Source organism: Acartia tonsa, chromosome 11, assembly GCF_053477335.1.
Source record: "Acartia tonsa isolate MP-2025a chromosome 11, ASM5347733v1, whole genome shotgun sequence".
Taxonomy (NCBI): Eukaryota; Metazoa; Arthropoda; class Copepoda; order Calanoida; family Acartiidae; genus Acartia; species Acartia tonsa.
In genome coordinates, this window is record NC_137270.1 from 2,550,488 (window position 1) to 2,572,560 (window position 22,073).

The 22,073-nt window shown below is 32.8% G+C and overlaps 3 protein-coding genes across 4 annotated transcripts in view; 1 reads left to right on the forward strand and 2 right to left on the reverse strand.

Annotated features, from left to right (window-relative positions):
* The window catches only part of LOC145332672 (uncharacterized), a 51,939-nt gene that overhangs the window by 28,452 nt on the left and 1,414 nt on the right, over positions 1 to 22,073 (forward strand). The window lies entirely within an intron of this gene.
* Positions 1,574 to 6,004, reverse strand: LOC145332219 (uncharacterized). Its single transcript, XM_080177173.1, has 9 exons — positions 5,785 to 6,004; positions 4,980 to 5,040; positions 4,513 to 4,637; positions 3,946 to 3,990; positions 3,373 to 3,436; positions 2,935 to 2,969; positions 2,529 to 2,633; positions 2,323 to 2,376; positions 1,574 to 1,982 (listed from the first exon to the last, which is right to left on the reverse strand). Exons 4-9 carry the CDS (start codon positions 3,974 to 3,976, stop codon positions 1,873 to 1,875), a joined length of 399 nt encoding a protein of 132 aa, XP_080033299.1. The 5' UTR covers positions 3,977 to 3,990; positions 4,513 to 4,637; positions 4,980 to 5,040; positions 5,785 to 6,004; the 3' UTR covers positions 1,574 to 1,872.
* Positions 6,220 to 9,710, reverse strand: LOC145332754 (uncharacterized). Of its 2 annotated transcripts, none has more exons than XM_080177806.1 (5): positions 9,488 to 9,710; positions 8,769 to 8,905; positions 7,863 to 7,949; positions 7,458 to 7,549; positions 6,220 to 6,409 (listed from the first exon to the last, which is right to left on the reverse strand). In XM_080177806.1, the coding sequence occupies exons 1-5, from the start codon at positions 9,702 to 9,704 to the stop codon at positions 6,334 to 6,336; spliced, it is 609 nt and encodes a 202-aa protein (XP_080033932.1). In that variant the 5' UTR covers positions 9,705 to 9,710; the 3' UTR covers positions 6,220 to 6,333. The 2 variants fall into 2 exon arrangements, with proteins under 2 accessions (XP_080033932.1, XP_080033930.1); XM_080177804.1 differs by having other exon boundaries at positions 7,458 to 7,573.

Below are 22,073 nucleotides of genomic sequence, written 5' to 3' on the forward strand. Positions count from 1 at the left end.
ACGGATAGCTTTTTCCGTTAATTTAGGCATGTTAGAATTGTCCTATCGATTTCAAATTTTGCATGGTGATTCCTTTAGTAGTTAGGTACGATTTAGAAAGCGTAGCAACTCTATAATCATTACCAAAATGTCCGTACGTCCATTTTAAACATGTTGATTTTTTTTACTTTTTTAAATAGCTTTTTTTCGTTAATTTAGGCATGTTAGAATTGTCCTATCGATTTCAAATTTTGCATGGTGATTCCTTTAATAGTTAGGTACGATTTAGAAAGCGTAGCAACTCTATAATCATCACCAAAATGTCCGTACGTCCATTTTAAACATTTTGATTATTTTACTTTTTTAACAACAAATTTTTATGTGATCTGATCATCCGATTGATCTGGTTTTTGGTGTATTGATTCCTGGGACAACAAAGTATAATGTAATAAGCGAAGCAACTCTGTAATCAAGTCCTAAAAATGTAAGTATGTCCATAAACATTATCCTGAATCAAGCTGTTTTTCAACAAATTTACTTACAATTTTGCGTTGACTCTTATACATTTATATTCTGATTATTCAGTTCTGACACTAGACAAGTATTAATGTCCGTTTGTCTTACCGTTTCTGTGCTTCGCTTTTATGGATGTTGTCATCCTTGTTATTACATTGTTGATTATAATGAGTGGAATTCTATTTCTATTTATGATCTTTGCTTTTATGAAAATTGTATTCCTAAAAAGTAATGAATCATAACATATTTTTAGAAAACTTTATTGGATTCATCTTTTCATTGGTGAAATAAACATTACTCAGGAGTGAAAACAGGGATATTAAGGGATAAGACAATAGCTGATAAATTTATGTGCACAACCAATGTTAATACACAAAATTACTCCTTCTATAAATGAAAATAGTAGTTAAAATGTTTGGGCACTTACCTTAATAAAGCAAATAATCAAAGTTCATTTAAAGTCACCAAAGTTGTTAAGCCAATAAACTTAAGGGAATAGTTTAATAAACGGCTCATTGTCCCCTCTCTCTCTGACTGACAAACGTCGGATAGGAGACTTTACCTAAACTATCTTACATGTTTTCTAAATGCCTAACCCCGGCCATGCGGGGGCTTATTTGTACACTTGTTAACATTGAACCTCATTAGCAAGATTAATTTTCATTTAAACTTTTACAATTTAAACTTAAAGAAAACTAGATTACATTTTTTAAATTAAAGATTACTTTCTACTCGTATAAATACAAAAAATCCGTAGACATATAAAAGGAGGGGGGGGGGGCGGATGTGCCACTTTTTGAAACTAAAAGTAGAACATGCATGATTTCAGCCCATAAAAGAGTTACAGCTCTAAAATTCGGCACAGCAGTTGCTTTTAAGAAGAAGAATATGGAACTGTGAAGAAATGGCAACGGAACCGCCGCTCCCGCCAAAAATGTTTTTTGCCTGTTTCCTCCAAATTTGACAGTTCTCTATCATCGAGATAAACTTTTTTTTCTCATAAAAATTTCCCCCACATTTTCATGTAACACTTGTAATACTTCAAACATGTCAATAATAAAAAAAGTGTCAAGTGAAAATATAAGGGAAATTTTTATGAAAAAAAAAGTTTATCTCAGATGATTTAAAATCGTTTAATATGGCGAAAAAAGAGAAACAACATTTTTGCCGGGAAATGGCGGTTTTCGGCGGGAGCGGCGGTTCCGCCGCCGTTTCTTCACAGTTCCATATTGTTCTCCTCAAAAGCAACTTCTGTGCCGAATTTTAGACCTGTAACTCTTTTAAAGGCTGAGTTCATGCGCGTTTTACTTTTGTTTTAAAAAAGTGGCACATCCGCCTCCCCCCTTTTAATCTTGGACTTACAGGCTTAATAATAATCTATATTTCAAAATTTTCTTCTCCGGAACCATCCAGTTCGATGTCGTCGGAGAATTCACTCAAATTTCCATCTTCATTCATCAGTCTTCCCCCAAGCATTACAACTTCCCCTACAAGATTAAGTAGGTAATAAAGGATTGTACAGCACAATTTATTTTTCTTTATATTTTCATATATTAATTGAAACCAATTTTAATCTTTAATTATTTAACAGTATGATCATATTTATCCCCCCCCCAAAAAAAAAAATAACTGTGGTAAAAAAGATTTTGTCTCATCTTCACTTAACAATATTTGACAGTAACCTAACATATTTATTTAAAAAATTCTTGTCACTGCTTGAAGGTGCTTATCATCGCTTCTCACCTTTATGCATGGTCCCCATTTTAGTTGTCTTTATAAACAAGTTATGTACCCAAAGTTTTAAATGTATCATAGCTTAAATCATACCTTGAGTTTCAAATGGAGCCATATGGCTTCTCATTCTATCTCTGGCTTCAACACCTTAGAATGAGGTTGGAATAATAAACTTAACTTCAAATGTATGTTGGTAGTTTCAATAAGTTTTTTGTTTAGCTTAAAAACTGGTGTTATAAAAAATAAGAAATGAGTGAAAATGTGCTCATTTAACTTTTAAGAATTTCTTCCAACCCTGCCTGTCAAATTATGAAACTCTGCAATATCGGGCTCTTCATAATCTTCGAGGTTAAAATCATCTGGGTTTTTAGTTTTCCCATCATGGTCATGGTTCAAAATTTCCCCTGCGTTCAAGATCCATACTTAATAATCTTAATATAATGATAGTCACTATCAAATAAAAAAGCTTGAAAATCAAATAAAAACCTATCTAGTCAATTGAAATAAATTACAGTTTGTAGGTGCTTTATTATAAATGTTTATTCTTTTGGGAAATATAAATGCACTATGTTTTTGGTTAAAGAAATTTTATTTTTGATTGTTTTACTTTTTTTCTAAGTTCTCTACATATATTAGGACCATTAGTAAATTTAAATAAAAACACGCATTTTTCAATGCTGTAAAACTTTATCCAGTAAGTCTTGCCTAATTTAATGCTCATATTGTGCAAAATGCAACAACCTATCAATTTAAAATTAAATAACTTCTCAACAGATAATAAAAGTTGGTTTTTATTAAATAATTCCTATTTTAAACAAGGATGATAACATCCATAAAAGCGAAGCTCTGAAACGATAGGACAAACGGACATTAACACTTGTATAGTGTCAGAACTGAATACTCAGAATATAAATGAATACTTGAGTCAAAGCAAAATTGTGAGTAAATTTGTTGAAAAACTTCTATGGACGGACGGACGTACGTACCTACCCTAATTATAGAAAAGCTTCGTATTAAAAAATTTTGATGTTATTAATACACATATGTACATTCTACTACATTGGCATATGGACATCCAACTACTGCATAAAATTATATTATAGTACTTTAAAAGGAAACAGTTTTAATTTAATTTTAAATTTTCCTATGACTACTTTTTGATAATGCTCAACATGAACTCGGGCACCACGAAGCACTGTAAATCGTCCTAAAGAAAAAGGTAGAAGGTGGGTGGTTTTAACCTACTCATAGTCAGTACACAAATGGTACTTCTGCAAACAAAATGCATAATTAATCCTTGGTGTGTTAATTTTCTCTTAACAAAATAAATAGTTCAAAATAAACATCGATTTTTTTTAGAAAAATATTTGAGATAGCCAAAATGGGTAATGCAAAGAGTACTGAAAACTTTTCTCCCACCTCCCAGGGGTGTATATTCTGCACATATTTTTATATTATCCCCCCTCCCACATATTCTTTTAGTTTTTCTCGACAAGGAGGGGAGAAAAATGGAAAATAATGTTTTAGTTCTCTCAATTTATACATTTTTTTTATCCCAACCACATAGCAGGATCAACCATGCAGAATATGTACCCCTCCCACCTCCTTAATAAAATAACAGAGGAGGGGGGGGGGATAAAATATTTTGCAGCCACAGAAAAATATAATTCTTGTGCAAAATTACACTCCTGATTTAAGCATTAATAATTGAGCTACCTTTCATTATTCCATAGGTATTCTCCGTCATCTCTACCCTCGCACCTTAAAAACATATATTTTTTCTATAATAAGGGTTCAAAAAAGCTAGCAACCCCACAATCGGCACCAGAAAGTCCCTACTTCCATTTAATACATGCTGATTTCTTTTATTTTTTGTATGATATGATTATCCTATTCATATGCATATGATTCTCAGGACAACAATGTCAAGTAATATAAGATTAAGCAATGCAACTCTATAATCAAATCTTAAAAATGAAAGTATGTCCTTTTTCTGTAGGATCCTATATTAACACAATTTTGCAACAAATTTAAGCACAATTTTGTTTACACTTATAAATTAATGTCCAATTTATTTGATTTTTTTAATACCGATTCCTATTACAACAAAGTACAATGCTATAAGCGAAGCATCTCTATAAACAAGTAAAAAAGTAAGTATGTCCTTAAACAGAACCATCCTTTTTAGCTAAAGATAAATATTAAAAAATTTATAAAATAACTGAAAATGGCAATTTGAATAAACATTTTCTTCTTTCCTGTTCTCTATCAGATAAGATTTACCTGACAATCTTATATTAAAGAGAGCCTTATTCCTATCCTCTTCAGCTTCTTTCTCGCTGTATGGTCTTATTAAACTGTTTGACAAGGCAAACCCTTTGTCTCCAAGGCAGATCTGTCTTGGAACTCTGAAAAATGTTTCAAAATAAACAGGCAGGAAAATATATTTCATTCAATCACCCCCCCCCCCCTCCCCTAGATTAAATGAAATTTCATATCATTCTTATGAATTTATGTGTCTGTAATTGAGAGGCCAATTAGCTTTTTACTATTTTTCAAATATCTTCCCATATTTTTAATGTTTTTGGTCGAATTAAAAAAATTTCATTGATTATATTAACTTCAGGTGTTTACAGTGTGTTTCATTTTTTTTAATCCCACAACCCCTTAGCAGGGGATCCCATGCAGAATATACCCCTATACTTTCAGTCTAGAGCAGAAGCTTAGTAAATAATCATAGTTTATAATACCTGCTCTCTAGGTAAGCCTTTACTTCTGTCTGCCTGTATATTCCTGCATCATGTGACCTTCCTATATATTATAAGGGGCGTCATTTTTTCTAATTATTTTCTGTAGAGGTATGTGTTTAAGGACTTTAAAACAGTAGTAGAATGCTACAATTTGGCATTGAAGTTGCTCTAATTGAGTAGAATATGAAACTTTAGAGAAACGGTGGCGAAACCGCTGTGCCGCCATGATCCTATTTTTTATGCAGACTTTATGCTTTTTCTCGATAAATTAGATAATTTTGAAAACGGCATAAAAAAAAACTTATCTCAAATGATTCGAATTTGTCTAGTTTGGCGAGAAATAGCCAAAAAAATATTCGTCGATGATGCCCTTATTAAAATCTTAACATTAAACAAAATTTTAGTTCAATTGTATTTTGTGGATCATCTTGAACTTTGCAGGCCATGGCGGAAATTTCAATTCGTTATATCTTAACTCCAACTAACTTTATTTATTGCACTAGCGGATACGCCCCTAGAGGCTCTAAGTTAAATTGTTTCTTTTCAATCTACATTAAAGTCACCTATTTACATATGTCTTGCTAATTGCCAAAAACATCAGCAGGGTTGCGTCTTTTTATTTTTTGTGATTTCTCTGGGGAAAGATGTGGTACTCTCCCATAAAATAAACCTTTCAAGGACCTATGAGAAGCTACCCTGTAAAGGATTACCATATCAGTTCAGCAGTTAACGAGAACCTTCGGTACAGACAGACAGAGATCCTGTTACTTTGTAAGGATTGTCGAAAACTTAAATAAAAACAAACCTGGCGCATTTTCCACAACATCATAAATGATGTGGTCTGGCCCTTATTACATATTTTGATTGAGGAATTATATAAAATCATTATTTTTCTATACAATTCATGAAAATTATATTATATAAGTAGAATTTGGTTTTTAGAAGAAAAGCAAAGCTGCAGAGAAGTTAATATGTTCAAATTGATCTTAGAAATTTAAATTCAAAAACTCAAATTTATTTAAATCAAAATTCCTGCTGTTACTAGTAAGTTTAAAGAATAATCTAAATGTCTAATAAATTATTATAACACTTAACTTGCTAACAAAATTAATATGTTAATTTCAAAGACCAATTTTTTTTTTTATGTTATCAGCTCCTATTAATGCCGAAGTAAAAAAAGCGTCTGATACATAAGTATTGCTGTTTTCGGCGTTAAAAACCTTTTTATTCAGCAGTTGCATTTAGTAAAAATGACTTGACCAATACGGGCTAAATAATCTATAGCACTTCTTTATCTAGAACATCCCTATCATAATTGTGATATTGTATGTAACCCACTCGACTGTTTCAATTTTTAAATAAGTGTATTATAAAGATTCCTGTTTAAAAAATCTTCTGTGTTCTTGTCTTCAGGTAATCCTCGCGGTGCACTGAATATAAATATTGTATTTTATGCTATTACTGATAAACTACATACCGACATACAAATGCCAAAATGCAGATGCCATAGTGTCAAAATTGATTAGGATAAGTTGGACAAATTTAAAACTAAAGAACCACAAACAAACGAACGCAAACGAAATTGCCCTATAAAAATCACCTCGATATCAATAAAAACTAACAAAAAAAGAACTATTCCTATATCTCTTTTATAGGCATATAAGTTTGATTTTTTAGCTAAAATACATACAGACTAATGGACATACAAATGAAAGAAAGCAGACGCCATAATGTCATAGATTAATTAAGCTCAAAAACACCAAAATCAAACAGTGAAAAACACTTTTAAAGCTGTGCTATATCCAAAAGTGTAATTAACAATCTATCAAACAAATGATTAGACGGACAGAAAGACAAACTTTTTGTGCACCATCATTTTATTTTTTATACATATGTTATTGAATGTTTTGTTGGATTTAAGCTGTATAAATTTGTTAAAATCATGATAGAACTTATTAGGTAGGTATTTAGTTCAATTAAACATATTCAATAATAACCTAAAGAAATAGTTGCACGAAGTGCATTTAAACTTGAATTTAGAGAACTGCATATTTTTTGTGTTCCAATTGTTAAACTACATTTATAGGACGTATAGGTATTTTTTTAGATTTTTAATTATCAAAACTTGAAAATAATTTTTTTCGATATATGCAACATAAATGTCTGTATTGTTTTTACAAAAACAGCATAATGACTATTTAATTGGTGTGTAATTAATCGTTATTTATTGTAATACAAAATTTTATATGTTAGATGGTATACTTGTAACTTTAAATTATTTTTCTGAAATGCATTACATGCAACTATCCCTTTACCAAAAATATAACAGCCCAGGGTAATTCTTAAATCACTATCTCTTTTTCATGCATGTCGTTTAAAAATTAAAACTTGATAAAGAAAAACTATTTTGATTTAATATTTAAGGGTCCTTGGTACAATAAAAAAAATCAGTTTGAGGTACATGTAATAATAAAATACCTTTGAAACAGAGAGTGGGTTCCATCAATCCCCATGCAGACGCCCTTTAGTCTGTATTTTCGCCAGATTTTCTTCTTATTTTCCTTGCACTCCTGATCATTAGGCATTCGTATGTACTTAAACACAAATATTTAATTTTATACAGGGTGTTTTTTTTTAATATGACAAAAAATATTGCTTAATTTAACCCACTTGCCATTGACAGAATTTAATAATTTGTATCTTAATTTCTTTATTATCCCGAAAACTTTTTGGACGGATATTTTATATTATAGAGTAAATTCGTTAATAATAAGTTATATTGTTTTTTTTCTTTCTTTTTTCTATAAAAACAAAAGAGATACTACTGTTTAACTGCTACGAGGATGTGTTTTTTCCACAACAGAAAAGAAAATTCATATCTACCTCGTTCTTGCAGTTACTAATCAAGGCATCACAAAACTTGTACAAGTATTTATTAACTGTAGATGTACCAACACCTATAAGATCTCCCTAGAATACAGTTTTTAAGTAATATTTTTCAGTACAAGGATGACAAAATTCATAAAAGCAAAGCTTAGGAATTAACAAATGATTATGAAAACTAGAGTGTCAGAACTGAATAAGTATAATAGAAATATATAAGCTTTTAGGAAAAGTAAATTTGATGTAACTGCTCAAATACAGGATACTTATCGTTAGGACTTGATTAATATTATAGAGAAGCATCGCTTATAACATTGTACTTTGTTATCCTAGGAATCAGTATTCCAAAAATCATATTAAAAGGATAATTATATTATGTGAAAATTTTTCTTTATAAAAATAAAAAAAAAGCATGTTTGAAATGGACGTACGTATTTCTGATAACGATTAGAGTTGCTAAATTGTACCTTAAGGGTATAGGAATCATCATTAAAAATTTGAATTTAATAGGGACAATTCTAACATGTCCAAATTAATGTAAAGAAACTGAAGTACAGACTTATTGGATGTATGGACAGACAAACCATAATTATAGAAATGCTTCTCTTTTAAAAATCTATTATATTAAACAAGCTAAATTTTCAACCAATCTTAAATTGAAGCAAAAAAAACATCTTTAGAATTGGTATCACCTCTAGACCCAAAGCTATTCATAGTATATATTATACTCTGTTATAGTCTTAAAATCTCAGAAAGTGTTTGTTTGAATGTGTTGCAATTTTCAGGGAGCCTTTTGGTGGTTTAAGTTCAACTTTGCTTTTATAGAAGAAAAAAAATTTAAGTCATTAACAATGGCTTAAGTTAAAATTCAAGAAGAAAAATGCTAGTGTTACATTATGTATTTACCTGGGTGCGTTGAAAATGGCCACTAGCCATTTGCTCTAGTGCCAAGCAAACTATTTGAGGGGTTGACAGTGGATTTCCGCGTCGATCTTGAGGGGCCAGAGATGGAGACACTTTTTCAACAATTACTCGTACATTCTCTTAAATAAAATTGATTGTTATTATAACAGGACTTAAAAATTTACCTAAAAATATAATTTTTTAAATTCTTTTTTTCATTTAGATATAGTACCTGGCTTATGTACTACTAAGTTTCATAATTATATCTCAATATTAAGTCCATTTTGTTCAAGGTTTTACGAACAGCACCAAGAACCCACCCCCTCTTTTTTTAAAATATAAGGAAATTAGTTGTTATTGACAAAAGCGGCTACAAAACTGTTATTGATATTTTATACTTAAGCTTTGTAATGATGCCAACGTTGACAAGAAGTTTCAACTAGGTATTTTTTTATATAAGAACAGAGCAAATCATGTTTTACCAAAAATGTTTCAGGTGGACAGAAAGATAGACATTTGAATTACAGAGTAATTTACTTAAAAAAATAACAGAGCAATGTTTAAGTTATTAGTTTTAATTGTGCTAATTTTACCTGCTTATAAGAAATCTATTACTTGAAAATCTTAAGTCTTCATATAGTTGATAATTTGTGTGTTTTAAACTTCAACAAAGCATTTAATATTTTAAGAAAAATAATAGAATAACTTTGCATAAAAAATACCTTTTCTGAATCGATATTTTTTTTTAAATCTTACATCAGGGATGGTGAATGGATTGATTCGGTATCTTTGTACAATTTCGTCATCTTCGTGGTTGTTAGGATCATCTTGGTTAATGGGTACATCTGGGTTCTCATCCTGTTGGCCTTCTTCCAACTGTTCCAGGACTTCAAAATCATGGACATCTTGAAGATCTAGGACATCCAGAATATCATCCATTTTCTAGAACTGAAAATAATTACCTATGTGACTAATAATTTGTACTAGGGGCTCTATGAGAACTTGGGGTTGGGTGGGGGGGGGGGGGGGGGTGGTAGCTCAGTCGACCCCTGTCCATCATTTCGATGGGAAGGGGCATTAATTATACGGGCGATTCATCTTAGGAGGGTGGTGGTGCCCCCCATCCCCAAAAAATATTTTTAAACATTCCTTTAACCTTTGGGAAGATATATTGGAAAGGAAACTATTGTAAGATTTAGCATAACATACAATCATCCTATTACTAGTATATAATGATATTACAGTGGAGGGGAATTTAGACCCCACCCCTGGTCGTATGGACTTTCTAGTAACGAATATAGAGTGGCTACGCTTCCTAAATCGTAACTTATTGTTATAGGAATCATCAAGCTAAATTTAAAATTGATAGGATGCTTTTAACATGTCTTAATTAACGAAAAGAGCTAACAGCTAAGGACAGATCCTATTTATAAAAAATCTACGCTTTTAAAATCCGTTGTAGATCTAGAATATTTATTGAGTAACTTGTTAAACTACAGGGGAAAGTAGGTTTTTCAGATACCGTAAAGGTGTGCGTTTTAAGACTTTAAAATAGGAGTAGAATTTTAAAATTTGCAGGACATACTGGTTTTAGGGGGTAGCGGTGGTTTTGTCGCCGTTTGTTCACAGTTCTTTATTGTACCATATTAGAGCAACTGCCATACCAAATTTTAGAGTTCTACTCCTTTTTTTAAAGTCATAAAACACACACTTTTACAGGATTCTCCGAAAGCTACCTCTCCTTTATGGATATATCCCTTTCACGACACCAAAACTTTGATTTACAAAAACTTATGTTGTACGATAGCCTTAAAGATATTTTTGAAAGGAATAGCAACAGATTGCGTTTAATAACAGACTGAAATACAATTATAAACCTGTCAAGGACTAAATAATCTATAAAAGATTTATTACTCAAATACGTCACTAACTTAAAGAAATTATATTAATTAATTACCTAAATAATAATATATATTGTTTAAGCTATTAAGACAATAATTTGTTTTTTTATCGTTGAAACCAGCGTTTCGGAGCCGGGGGCAGCAACATTTTTGGTGGAGCTAGAGTGGTATTTTTCGTTAAAAACGGCTCCGGCTCCAGATTGGCTAAAAATGATTTTTAAAGTAATATTATAATTTGGCGACGGTCTATTTCTATAAAATAAACTGAAAAACTATTGTTACCTAACAAATAGACACACATCCTTCTACTTTTATATAACTTTAATCAAATAAAAGCCGTATTTCCAGATCTACGTCTCCGCGGAGCCGCATCAAAATTTTACGGCTCCGAAACTGTTGAAACTGTTTACGTAAATGATTTAAACTTTCGATGCGTAGAAAACTTGATTTTAAAACACACGTATCTTAGTTCCTAACTTGTCCAATGACAACTCTTCTTTCGCAAAACGACCAATCAAAATTCGTAAATTAGTTTAAAGTGGCGTAAGAATCCTTCCCTTTTCTTTTGACCACCTAACCAACGTGTGCTCTTACTTTAACCCTCCGTCTGACCTGAATTGATTAGATAAAGGAAGGGTCCTTATAAATTATTATTGATAGGTAGCGGTCTAATAAATATTAAATTGTGCCCTTTTTATAAAGATTATCCTACCATAAAAATGTAAGTAATTTTTAAAAGCGAAGCTTTTCTATAATTAGGGTCGGTCCGTCCGTCCGTCCGTACGTCCGTCCGTCACGGATAGCTTTTTTCGTTAATTTAGACATGTTACAATTGTCCTATCGATTTCAAATTTTGCATGGTCATTCCTTTAGTAGTTAGGTACGATTTAGAAAGCGTAGCAACTCTATAATCATTACCAAAATGTCCGTAGGTCCATTTTAAACATGTTGATTTTTTTACTTTTTTAAATAGCTTTTTTCGTTAATTTAGGCAAGTTAGAATTGTCCTATTGATTTCAAATTTTGCATGGTGATTCCTGTAATAGTTAGGTACGAGATAGAAAGCGTAGCAACTCTATAATCATTACCAAAATGTCCGTACGTCCATTTTAAACATGTTGATTTTTTTACATTTTTAACAACAAATTTGTATGTGACCTAATTATCCGATTGGTCTGATTTTTGGTATACTGATTCCTGGGACAACAAAGTACAATATTATAAGCGAAGCAACTCTATAATCAGTCCTAAAAATGTAAGTATGTCCATAATCATTATCATGTATCAAGCAGTTTTTTAAAAAGTTTACTTACAATTTTGCTTTGACTCTTATACATTCGCATTCTGATTAATGTGTTAATGTCCGTTTGTCCTCCCGTTTCAGAGCTTCGCTTTTATGGATGTTGTCATCCTTGTTTTTCTACCTTCGACCCTTCTAAGTCACCTTCGTTTTAGGTCCTTTTTGAAAGCGAAGCTTTTCTATAATTAGGATCGTTAATTTAGACATGTTAGAATTGTCCTATCGATTTCAAATTTTGCATGGTGATTCCTTTAGTAGTTAGCTACGATTTAGAAAGCGTAGCAACTCTATAACCATTACCAAAATGTCCGTACGTCTATTTTAAACATGTTGATTTTTTTACATTTTTAACAACAAAGGGGGGGGGGGGCGAAAGTGACACTTTTTGAAACCAAAACTAAGAGTCAACAAAGGAACTCAACTAAAAAAAGGGTTACAGGTCTGAGATTTTGCATGGCAGTTGCTTTATAGGGGTACAATATGGAACTGTGAAGAAACGGCGGCGCAACCGCCGAAAACCGCCGTAATTTTTGTTGCCTTTTCTCGGCGGTTTTCGGCGGTTGCGCCGCCGTTTCTTCACAGTTCCATATTGTACCCCTATAAAGCAACTGCCATGCAAAATGTCAGACCTGTAACTCTTTTTTTAGTTGAGTTCCTTTGACTTTTAGTTTTGGTTTCAAAAAGTGTCACTTTCGCCCCCACCCCCCTTTGTATGTGACTTAATGATCCGATTGGTCTGATTTTTGGTATACTGATTCCTGGGACAACAAAGTACAATATTATAAGCGAAGCAACTCTATAATTAAGTCCTAAAAATGTAAGTATGTCCATAATCATTATCCTGTATCAAGCAGTTTTTCAACAAATTTACTTACAATTTTGCTTTGACTCTTATACATTCGCATTCTGATTATTAAGTTCTGACATTATACAAGTGTTAATGTCCGTTTGTCCTACCGTTTCAGAGCTTCGCTTTTATAGATGTTGTCATCCTTGTTTACTTTAAACTACGATAGTTTTTATTTGCTTTGAGGGAGCAGGGCGCTAGATCTTAAGAATTTCAAAATTATTATTCACCCCTCCCCACCACCCACCCCCTATATAAGAGTTAACTACAATAAGCACGAGAATTTAAACGTCCGGAAGAAGGGGTCATGAGGGAACAGGAAATTCTTAGCTGCTATATAGGATAGCTGAAACATTTTAAAGGTTCTCAATAACAATGGAAATGAACACAAACTCAATGATCGATTGTCTCATCTTCTATCTTTCCAGTGGGATTTTGTATTATTTTTTTCCGACATTTCAATAGTTAATTAAATGATGCTTATCTAATCTAGAACATGTTGTTCTTCTGCACTGCCTGAAATGCATTAAATTTCCGAGATTTTTTTCAAAGCTGTTGTCAATGATATAAAGCAATTTTCAGGAATTAACATATTGCCAATAAAAATTTGTTTAATACTTTCTATTTCTGTATACACTTCATGTTATATTCGCTACTTATGATCGTTGTCATTCTTGTTAAAACAAAATATTGATTAATAATTTTTGAATATCAATACGTTTATTAAATTTCATGTTTTAAGGTTATATAATTAAATACGATACACAAATAAAAAATCACATTTAAATCTATTTACGGCGTTCTCCTCTTCTTCAATTTTAAAAATTTAAGTACTCCCCCCCCCCCCCCCTCCCCCGACAGAACATCATTTTTAGGTTAGGTTTTATGCTAGGGAGCCGAGCGCTGCGGCTAGGCAGGCAAGGCGGCCGAGCGCCGCGGCCATAGTTCATAGTTCTGTCAAGGGGGGGGGGGGGGTACTCAAATTTTCAAAATTTAAAAAAAATATTTCTAAGAGGATATTACCCTATTTACATTAGGTACCACACAAAAATTAAAAAGTTTAAATTGAAGGCTTTCTATGAAAAAGATAAATTTTAAAATTAGATGAAAGGTAAAAGACCAACGGCCAAACACGCTACTTATATGTAACCACTGAAAGGGGATAAAAATTAAAATCTTACAATTTTACTAATTTTTTTATAAAACAAATTATAATCAAAAGAAAATTTATTTATATCTTTCAAGCATAAATCAGCCTAAAAGACAAGATAACTAGTACAAAGAAATATCAATGAAGCTGTACTGTGTTGTATATTATACTTTTTTACACAATAATAACATTAAAAAATATTACAAAATCTATTAAAATGAACAAAAAATATTATTGTGTTAATTTTATTTAAGAGCTTTTTAATTCAAATAATGTTATAATCAAATGTTAAAGACTTGTTAAAGTTTGTTTATTTAAAATTTTATAGAAATTGTACGTTTGTTTTTTATTAATTTTTAAAATAAAAAAAAGCTTAGGTAGTACACATTTCTACTTTTAAGGTTGGCAAGATTGACTTCAATTGACATTTATATTTAGGATGAAAGCATATAACAAACTATTTTACATGATTAAATTAATTTAGATTTGAGATAGGAAATTTCTTGTGTTTGGGCTATCATTTGTTAAGAAATAAAAATAAATGAGATTTGTTTCATTAAAAACATCCCCTTTTAAAAAATAAACTTTACTTTTGTCTAAAGAAGTGCAAAACACACAGAACGACTAAAGGTTATTCTGATGCTTATAAGCAAAATAATAAACATGTGATGAAAAAAAGTTTATACAATCAGACACAAAATATTAATAAACCTACATACATAAAAAATGTGTTTTTTGCCAAAAGCCATTGAAAGCTATACTGTTTCTTTCTTTGTATACTATTACTCAGCATGTGTCTTATCCATTTTTCTGTATCAGGTTCAGGTCATCTAAAAAAAAATTTTAAAATCATTATTTAAGGAAATAAAAATATGAATTTTAAATTTATTGAAGGTTTTTAATGGATCAAGAGGGGGGGGGGGGGGTTGACACAATTGCGTAAACTGTGTGTATAGGCTTTATCTTTAGACTGAGAGGATAGTTTATTAGGGATAAAATCATTCTTATATAATAAATTTTCCAAAGTTTTAAGATTTTTTTGATAGGCCTCGACATTTAGGAGCTGTAGGCCTCTAGGTTCAGAAGCTATAGTCCTCCAGGTCGTCTATGAAGAAGTAAAATAATTGTTTTTTTTGAAGAGTTAAAATTTATAAAACAAAATAATCATCTTTTGTTATTTAAGTTGATATAAAGTTTTACGATTTTTTGGATAGGCCTCCAAGTTCAGGAGCTGCAGCCCTCCAGGTGAAAAAAGTTTTATTTTTTCTTGTTCAGAGACGACCTGAAGGCCTGTAGCTCCTGAACCTGGAGGCCTACAGCTCATAAACCTGGAGGCCTATCTAAAATATCATAAAACTTTGGAAAATTTATTATATAAGAATGATATTATCCCTAATAACCTAACCTCTCAGTCCAAAGATAAAGCAAATACACACGGTTTATGCAAATGTATCTTAACCCCCTTCCCCTATTTTGTTTGTAAAAGACTCATTTTAAAGATGTGTTTATAAATCTTAATCATTTGAGACAGATATATTTTATTGAAATTTTTAGTTTCATATTTATTTTTATTACTGTAGTGGTGTGCACAGGGTTTTCTCGCCCTCCCCCCATTAAATTTTTTTTTGGGTGGTCTGGTTTTACCCTCTCCCTAAATAGTTATAAACCTTTCCAGGACCTGTGAAGGATAACTATATCGTTTGCATTTAGCGAGATCCGGTAGAGTCTTCTTAGAAATTTTTATATCCCACCTTCCCCCAAACAAAATAATGACCATGGCCGCTGCCCACTGACCTGCGTAGCCGCAGCGCTTGTCTCACCTGTCTGCCTAACCTTATCGTATTTTTAAAAAAAATAAGGAACCGGGAGGGGGGAGGGTGGGGTGAAAAATTTTCAAAGTTATAAAAAAAAGAGCACACAGACAGACACCATCCTGTTACTTTATTACAAGGATATATGACTAGAAATAGTTAATTATCACATCGTATTATAAACAGCTTTCCGCGGCGCCAGGGGACTAAAAAACTGATTTTATCCAATAATTGTAAGTTTTAATACTTGTAGAAAACTCGATAGAATACGATGCTATGCATAATTTTTCAGTATGGCCTAGTACCGGTTCGAATCGACCGAATATTGATCGGTTTCAAATCAATACGGGAAAAAAATTAAATTTTCTGTCTAAGCCATAGAGGTCTACAGCGGCAATTTCACTCAGTTATTTAGTTACTGACAAGGATGGACCGACCCTAATAGAAAAGTTTTGAACATTTTGTTTACCTATTATGAATTAAAGAAAGATTAAAGGTAGCTGCTCAACGAATTTCATCTTTGAAAACTCTGAAATGTAACATTTTTAAATAAAGTAAAATATATATAAACTGAGAATAAGAATTATACTCATTCTCCATTGGCATTAAGTATACGGAAAAGACCTATATAATAATAATAATCTTAGTGCTTTCTTCCTCTATCACTTAAATTTTAACATAAGTCTTATGATCAAAATAAAGAAATTTACGTAATTAATTGATATCAGCTGATAATTCTATTTACGATTCTTATTTTTTTTTCTATATAAAAGCGATGAATAGCTGACTTTTTTAGGACACGTAATGAAAATAAAGTATATTATAAAAATTGTTTTTACTTTATGTTAAGATAAAAAAAAATATATTAAAACAGTTTTTAAAAGACAGCTTTTGAATATTTTTAAAATAAATTTGAATTACCATATGTTTTTCACTGACCATTAGCAGGGATAGAAAGATAAACCAATGATTTTAATTATGTAAGCAAAATGAGACCAAGTATAGAGTAACTTTTTTTTCGTCGAACAATATAATTAAACTTGTAAATAAGAATAATGGGGTAATTATTACAATCTCTTATCATTTTCATGTACAAAAACTGTGTAATAGAAGCAAAAAAATAAGAATAAGTTTAGGTTGGGTTATATTTCAGTTGTACTAAAATCGGTTGACCTACTGAAAAAAAAGGTCGACCTCTAAAAAGCTTTTGTGAACCGGGCTATTGTCTCAACTGTAGACTTCTTCAAGCAACACGATATCCACTTAAATGTTCTGTGCTTCCAAGAATTATGGCTAAATAAGGATGTAAATATGGATTGCTATGGGATTAATAATTACGATTGGCATGTTAAACTTAGAGCAAATAATAGGGGGGGAGGGGTGGGTATTTTAGTAAGCAGATACTATAAAGTAGATAAATTATTTGATAAGTTCTCATTTAAAGAAAATATTCTTGAATCTATTTGCTTAAAAATTTCCTACAATGGTCTAAAGTTTTGTTTATTAAACTGCTACCGCCCACCTAATCAAAGTAATACTGAAATCGAAGAATTTTTTGAGCTTTTTTTGGATTTGATTGATAGAATAGCAGCACTAAACATACCATACTTCATTGTAGGAGATTTCAACTTTGACCTTTTCAAAATAAGTAACATAAATAGCAATTCCATGAGAATTATTGAATCCTTTTCTTTTAACGGTATCATAAATACTGTTACCAGAGCCACTAGAGTTACTAGAACCACAGCAACCCTTCTTGATTTATTCGGGGTAGGGAATTTTATTCAAAACCTAATGTCATCTTTTGTTTTAACCTCAAAAATCTCCGATCACTTGCCAATTATTAATTCATTCCGAATAGACAAAGTAAATAAACCCAAACTTCCAGATTTTTTTGAAAAAAGAGAATCGAATGATGAAAACTTTGATGCTTTAAACTATGCACTCTACCACACTAACTGGAATCATGTTTTAAGTCAGGACAACACAAACATTGCTTATGATAACTTTATTTCAACCTTTTTGAAACTTTATAATGAAAAGTGTCCAGTTAGAAAAAAACGAAAAAACAAACGCACCCAGCCCCAACAACCTTTCATGTCAGATTACTTATTGCGTTGTAGATTGCATAGAGACATTTTGTACAGTAACTTTTTAAAAGACAAAACAATTGAAAATGAAAGTATTTACAATGTCTATAGGAATAATTATAATAGGCAAGTGAGAAGAGCAAAGATTGATTATTACAGAAAACAAATAAGAGATGCAAATGGGGATGGGAAAAAACTTTGGAAAACTCTTAAAGAGGTCATTGGTTTTAATAAATCTTCCCCTGAGTGCACATACCTTCAAGTAGGCCCAAACAAAATTGAAAATGACCAAGAAATAGCTAACGAATTCAATCGTTATTTTAGTCAAATTGGGTCTTCCTTAAGGCCTGAAATTCCCTCCACACCCAAAAATTTTTTTGAATACTTACCACCCCCATGTCAGGACTCCCTCTTTTTTGAACCATTGTACCCCTTCAAGGTTATTAATATTATCCGAAGCATTAAACCTAAGCGTTCCACAGACATCAATGATGTCTCGATGTATGTTCTGTCTCGCTGTGCTGATACCATTGCCACTCCCCTAACACATGTTTATAATTTATCACTTCAAAATGGCACTTTTCCTGAAAAAATGAAAACTTCCAAAATAGTCGTCCTTCACAAATCAGGTTCACTCAGCGAGGCAGATAATCATCGAGGCATTAGTCTCATTGATAACTTTTCTAAACCCATCGAAAAATATGTCTGTGATACGCTGGTCAAGTTTTTAGAGGATCGGTCTTTTTTTAGCAATCGCCAGTTTGGCTTCATGAAAGGGATCTCAACCTTTCATAACGTATTGAACTTAAGTACAATGATCACCCAAGCACTCAGTCGAAACGCTTCCTGTATGGCCATATTTTTGGACATAAGAAAGTGTTTCGACATGATAAATAGGGACATCCTTTTTAGCAAACTGGAGAATTCAGGGATAAGGGGGGTTGCACTCGATTGGTTCCGTAGTTACTATGCAAATAGAAAGCAGCGTGTATTTTTTAAGGGCCTTTTCTCCTCTACCATTGAATTCATTATCATTGGCGTACTCCAGGGGTCAGTCCTGGGACCAATTCTTTTTTTAATCTTCATCAATGACCTTGTTTCATGCAGTGAAGAGACCCTAATCAATCTCTTTGCTGATGATGCAGTGGGCTTCATTGAAAAGCAGAATATTATCCAATTAATAAACCTTGCAAAGGAGCTTGTCCCCAGACTGACCCAATGGTACAATGCCAATAAACTTCTCATACACCCCCGCAAGACCAAATGTATGGTCTTCTCCACCCCCTGAGAGATACTCACCCCCGCTGAGCTCGTAGCTAAGACCAACTTTGAAGTTTATGTAAATATGAACAACCACAATGAAAATGATGAGTCAAAAATTACTAAGTTGGATCTTGTTAGCGGTACCAACGAGGGTAGTATCAAACACTTAGGAATTCAAATAGACGAGAAAATGAAGTTTTCTTATCATCTTGAAAAAGTCTATAGCAAAGTCTCTAAAATAATTTATAGTATGAAAGTAATGCGTCATTTGTTGGACAAAAAACACCTAAAGCTACTCTATACTTCTTACATTAAGTCGAATATCGAATATTGTTGTCTCCTGTTCACTGCCTGCCCTATGTATCTGTTAGCACCTATTATTAAACTGCAAAAGCAAGCCATTAGAATAATTGAAAACTTACCTAGCAGAGCTCACACAGCTGAATTTTTTAAATCTAATGGCATACTTCCATTCAACCTATTAATTGAATTCAATGTTTGTAAATTCATGCACGCCTATAAATTAGGCATTTTTCCTAAAATCTTTGAAAACACTTGGAACTTTGTTCAAGACAGACATACGTATGGCACAAGGAACAGGAACAACTTTGCTTACGAACCGGGCACCAATAGAAACTTCCTCCTGCACGCCCCTCTTAACTCTTTTCCAACTATCTTTAACAACCTTCCACTTGAAATTAAATTAATTGATAATAAAAATATTTTTAAGAAAAAATGTTTTACTTATTACATAAACAAAATTGAGTTTTAATTAAAATACAAATACTTTTCTTTCCTTTTACTCAACATTTGTTTTGCTAATGATAAAAATCTCTGTTCTCTTTGACTTTTTTTTTGTTTTGTTTGCTTAAACCAAGTTTCTATCCGTACTCCTTATTTTTTTAGCCCACGACTTTCTGTAAGCATTAAACTTCTTTGTTAAAATTCAATAAAACAGCATTTCCTTAACCTCAAATCACAACGAATAGGTTCCGTAGGAACCGACACACATACCCAAGTATAGAGTAGCTTGGCATAGTTTGTTTTTTATCCATTTTATCGTTTTTACATTTTTACCCTTAGTTTATTTCTTTTACATCACTTCTTTTATATTATTTTCTTAATCCAGCAGCTAACGAATCACGCAACCTCTATCTATCCAATAAAAATAACAAAGTTTTTGTTGAATTTTGGCCGAAAATTTATTTATTTATTTATTTAAATTTTGATATCGAAATTTATTATAATGACTATCGCAGACTGGTTAAGCTCTTGTACAGAGGGCATAGCCACCTAGGAGTCGTAGTCGCTGGAGTCGTCGACGCCGTCGGGTTCCTGATGGAGCAGCTCCTCTAGGCTGTCCTGCTGGACGGTGACCAGGCGGTCCATCGCGGCGATGGCGTCCATGTTGGCTTGGAAGGACCGGGCTAACGTGGGCAGTGCTGCTATTAATCGCACGACTAACCCATAGTTCCCATACATCATGCGGAGGACCTCCTCATCGATGGCATCGTTGCGGAACCTCCTCCACATCAGCATGTCGCCCTCGTACACGACGCCATTCAACCTGCGCTTGACCATAAACCAGAGGTCTAGACAGCGCCTGTCTACCCCCGGAAATGGGAGTAGATCAGGCACTGCCGCGAGGTTCAACAGCTGCTGGACGACGGGTACAGGATCATCAACGTCGTCGCTCGTGTCGAGCATGGCGACGAGCTCCTGCACCTGAGCATGGAGGGGAACATTTTCCTCACCTCCAGCCTCCTCCGGATTTTCCGGCGCTCCGCCTGGTATAGCACCTTGGCCTTGTCCTACTTCTTCTTCTTGATTTGACATCTTGGAAACAATTAAATCTTGACCTAACCCACCCCATATTTATACCCCTTTTGTGTTTTAACACCATACATTATGTAATCTTTAATATAAATTAATTAATTAGTAATACACTTTCCCCACTTCCGTTTCCCGCGTATTTTCCCCTATGCTTCACAACCAATTGTTTCCCTCCCGCCCTTTTTTCACTCTTCTGTGCTATACCAGGAAACCATTCTTCCCCCCACCCCCTTTTTTCTTTTCCCCCTTCTGCCTATACCAAACAATAAGCGCCGCTCCGTCTGTCTGGTAGGTAGCCACGGCCGTGAACAAACCACTCACCACGCCCCATTTTCTCCCCTTCGTTTCCCCCCCCCCCCCCCTCCCCCATACCTTTTCAATTCCCTGATTTTTCCCCCCATACTTAACTAGTATCTACTTCATAAATTTATACTTTTTATCTTTATTTTTTTTTTTGATGCTAATGCAATATTATTACATAGCAACATATTAACAGACATCCTATTGCTTTATATACATCTTTTAAAACAATATTAATGAAAGTTCATAGCAAGATATCTAGGATTTATTAATTAAACAAAATTGATGAATTTATGGTACATTTTAAAATTAAATTAGCACACAAATTAACTCTTTTTTACAGTACTATTTCTCACAAAACAATTTTTCTAATAGCCATATTTGACTTGTTGATTATTTGTCGATTTTTTTGTGGATGTTTTACGGATATTTTTGCGGATATCTTGTATATGAAGTCGTAGAGAATTTGACCATAACTAGTCTTGACCGGTAATGGCCACTTTCTGGAGCTAAAGTTGGAGACAAGCCCCCTCTTGAGCAGTTATCTGCTGTGCTATTTCACCCAATTTATTTTCATGATACTCCATGTCCTTGTTGGGGTTATACAGAGTGAGTGCCAACTCGGTTTCAAGATAACCCTGCTGGTATAGTAGACGGGCTACCTCACGACGCACTTCATCGCTGACATTGTCACCATTAACTATATTGAGAAGTCGTTGATATGTTATTGTCAATCGATTGCGTAGCGGCTGCCACATTTGTTGGTATTCTTCCTCTCCGAACATTTTTGTGTCTAAACAACAGTAAGATTAA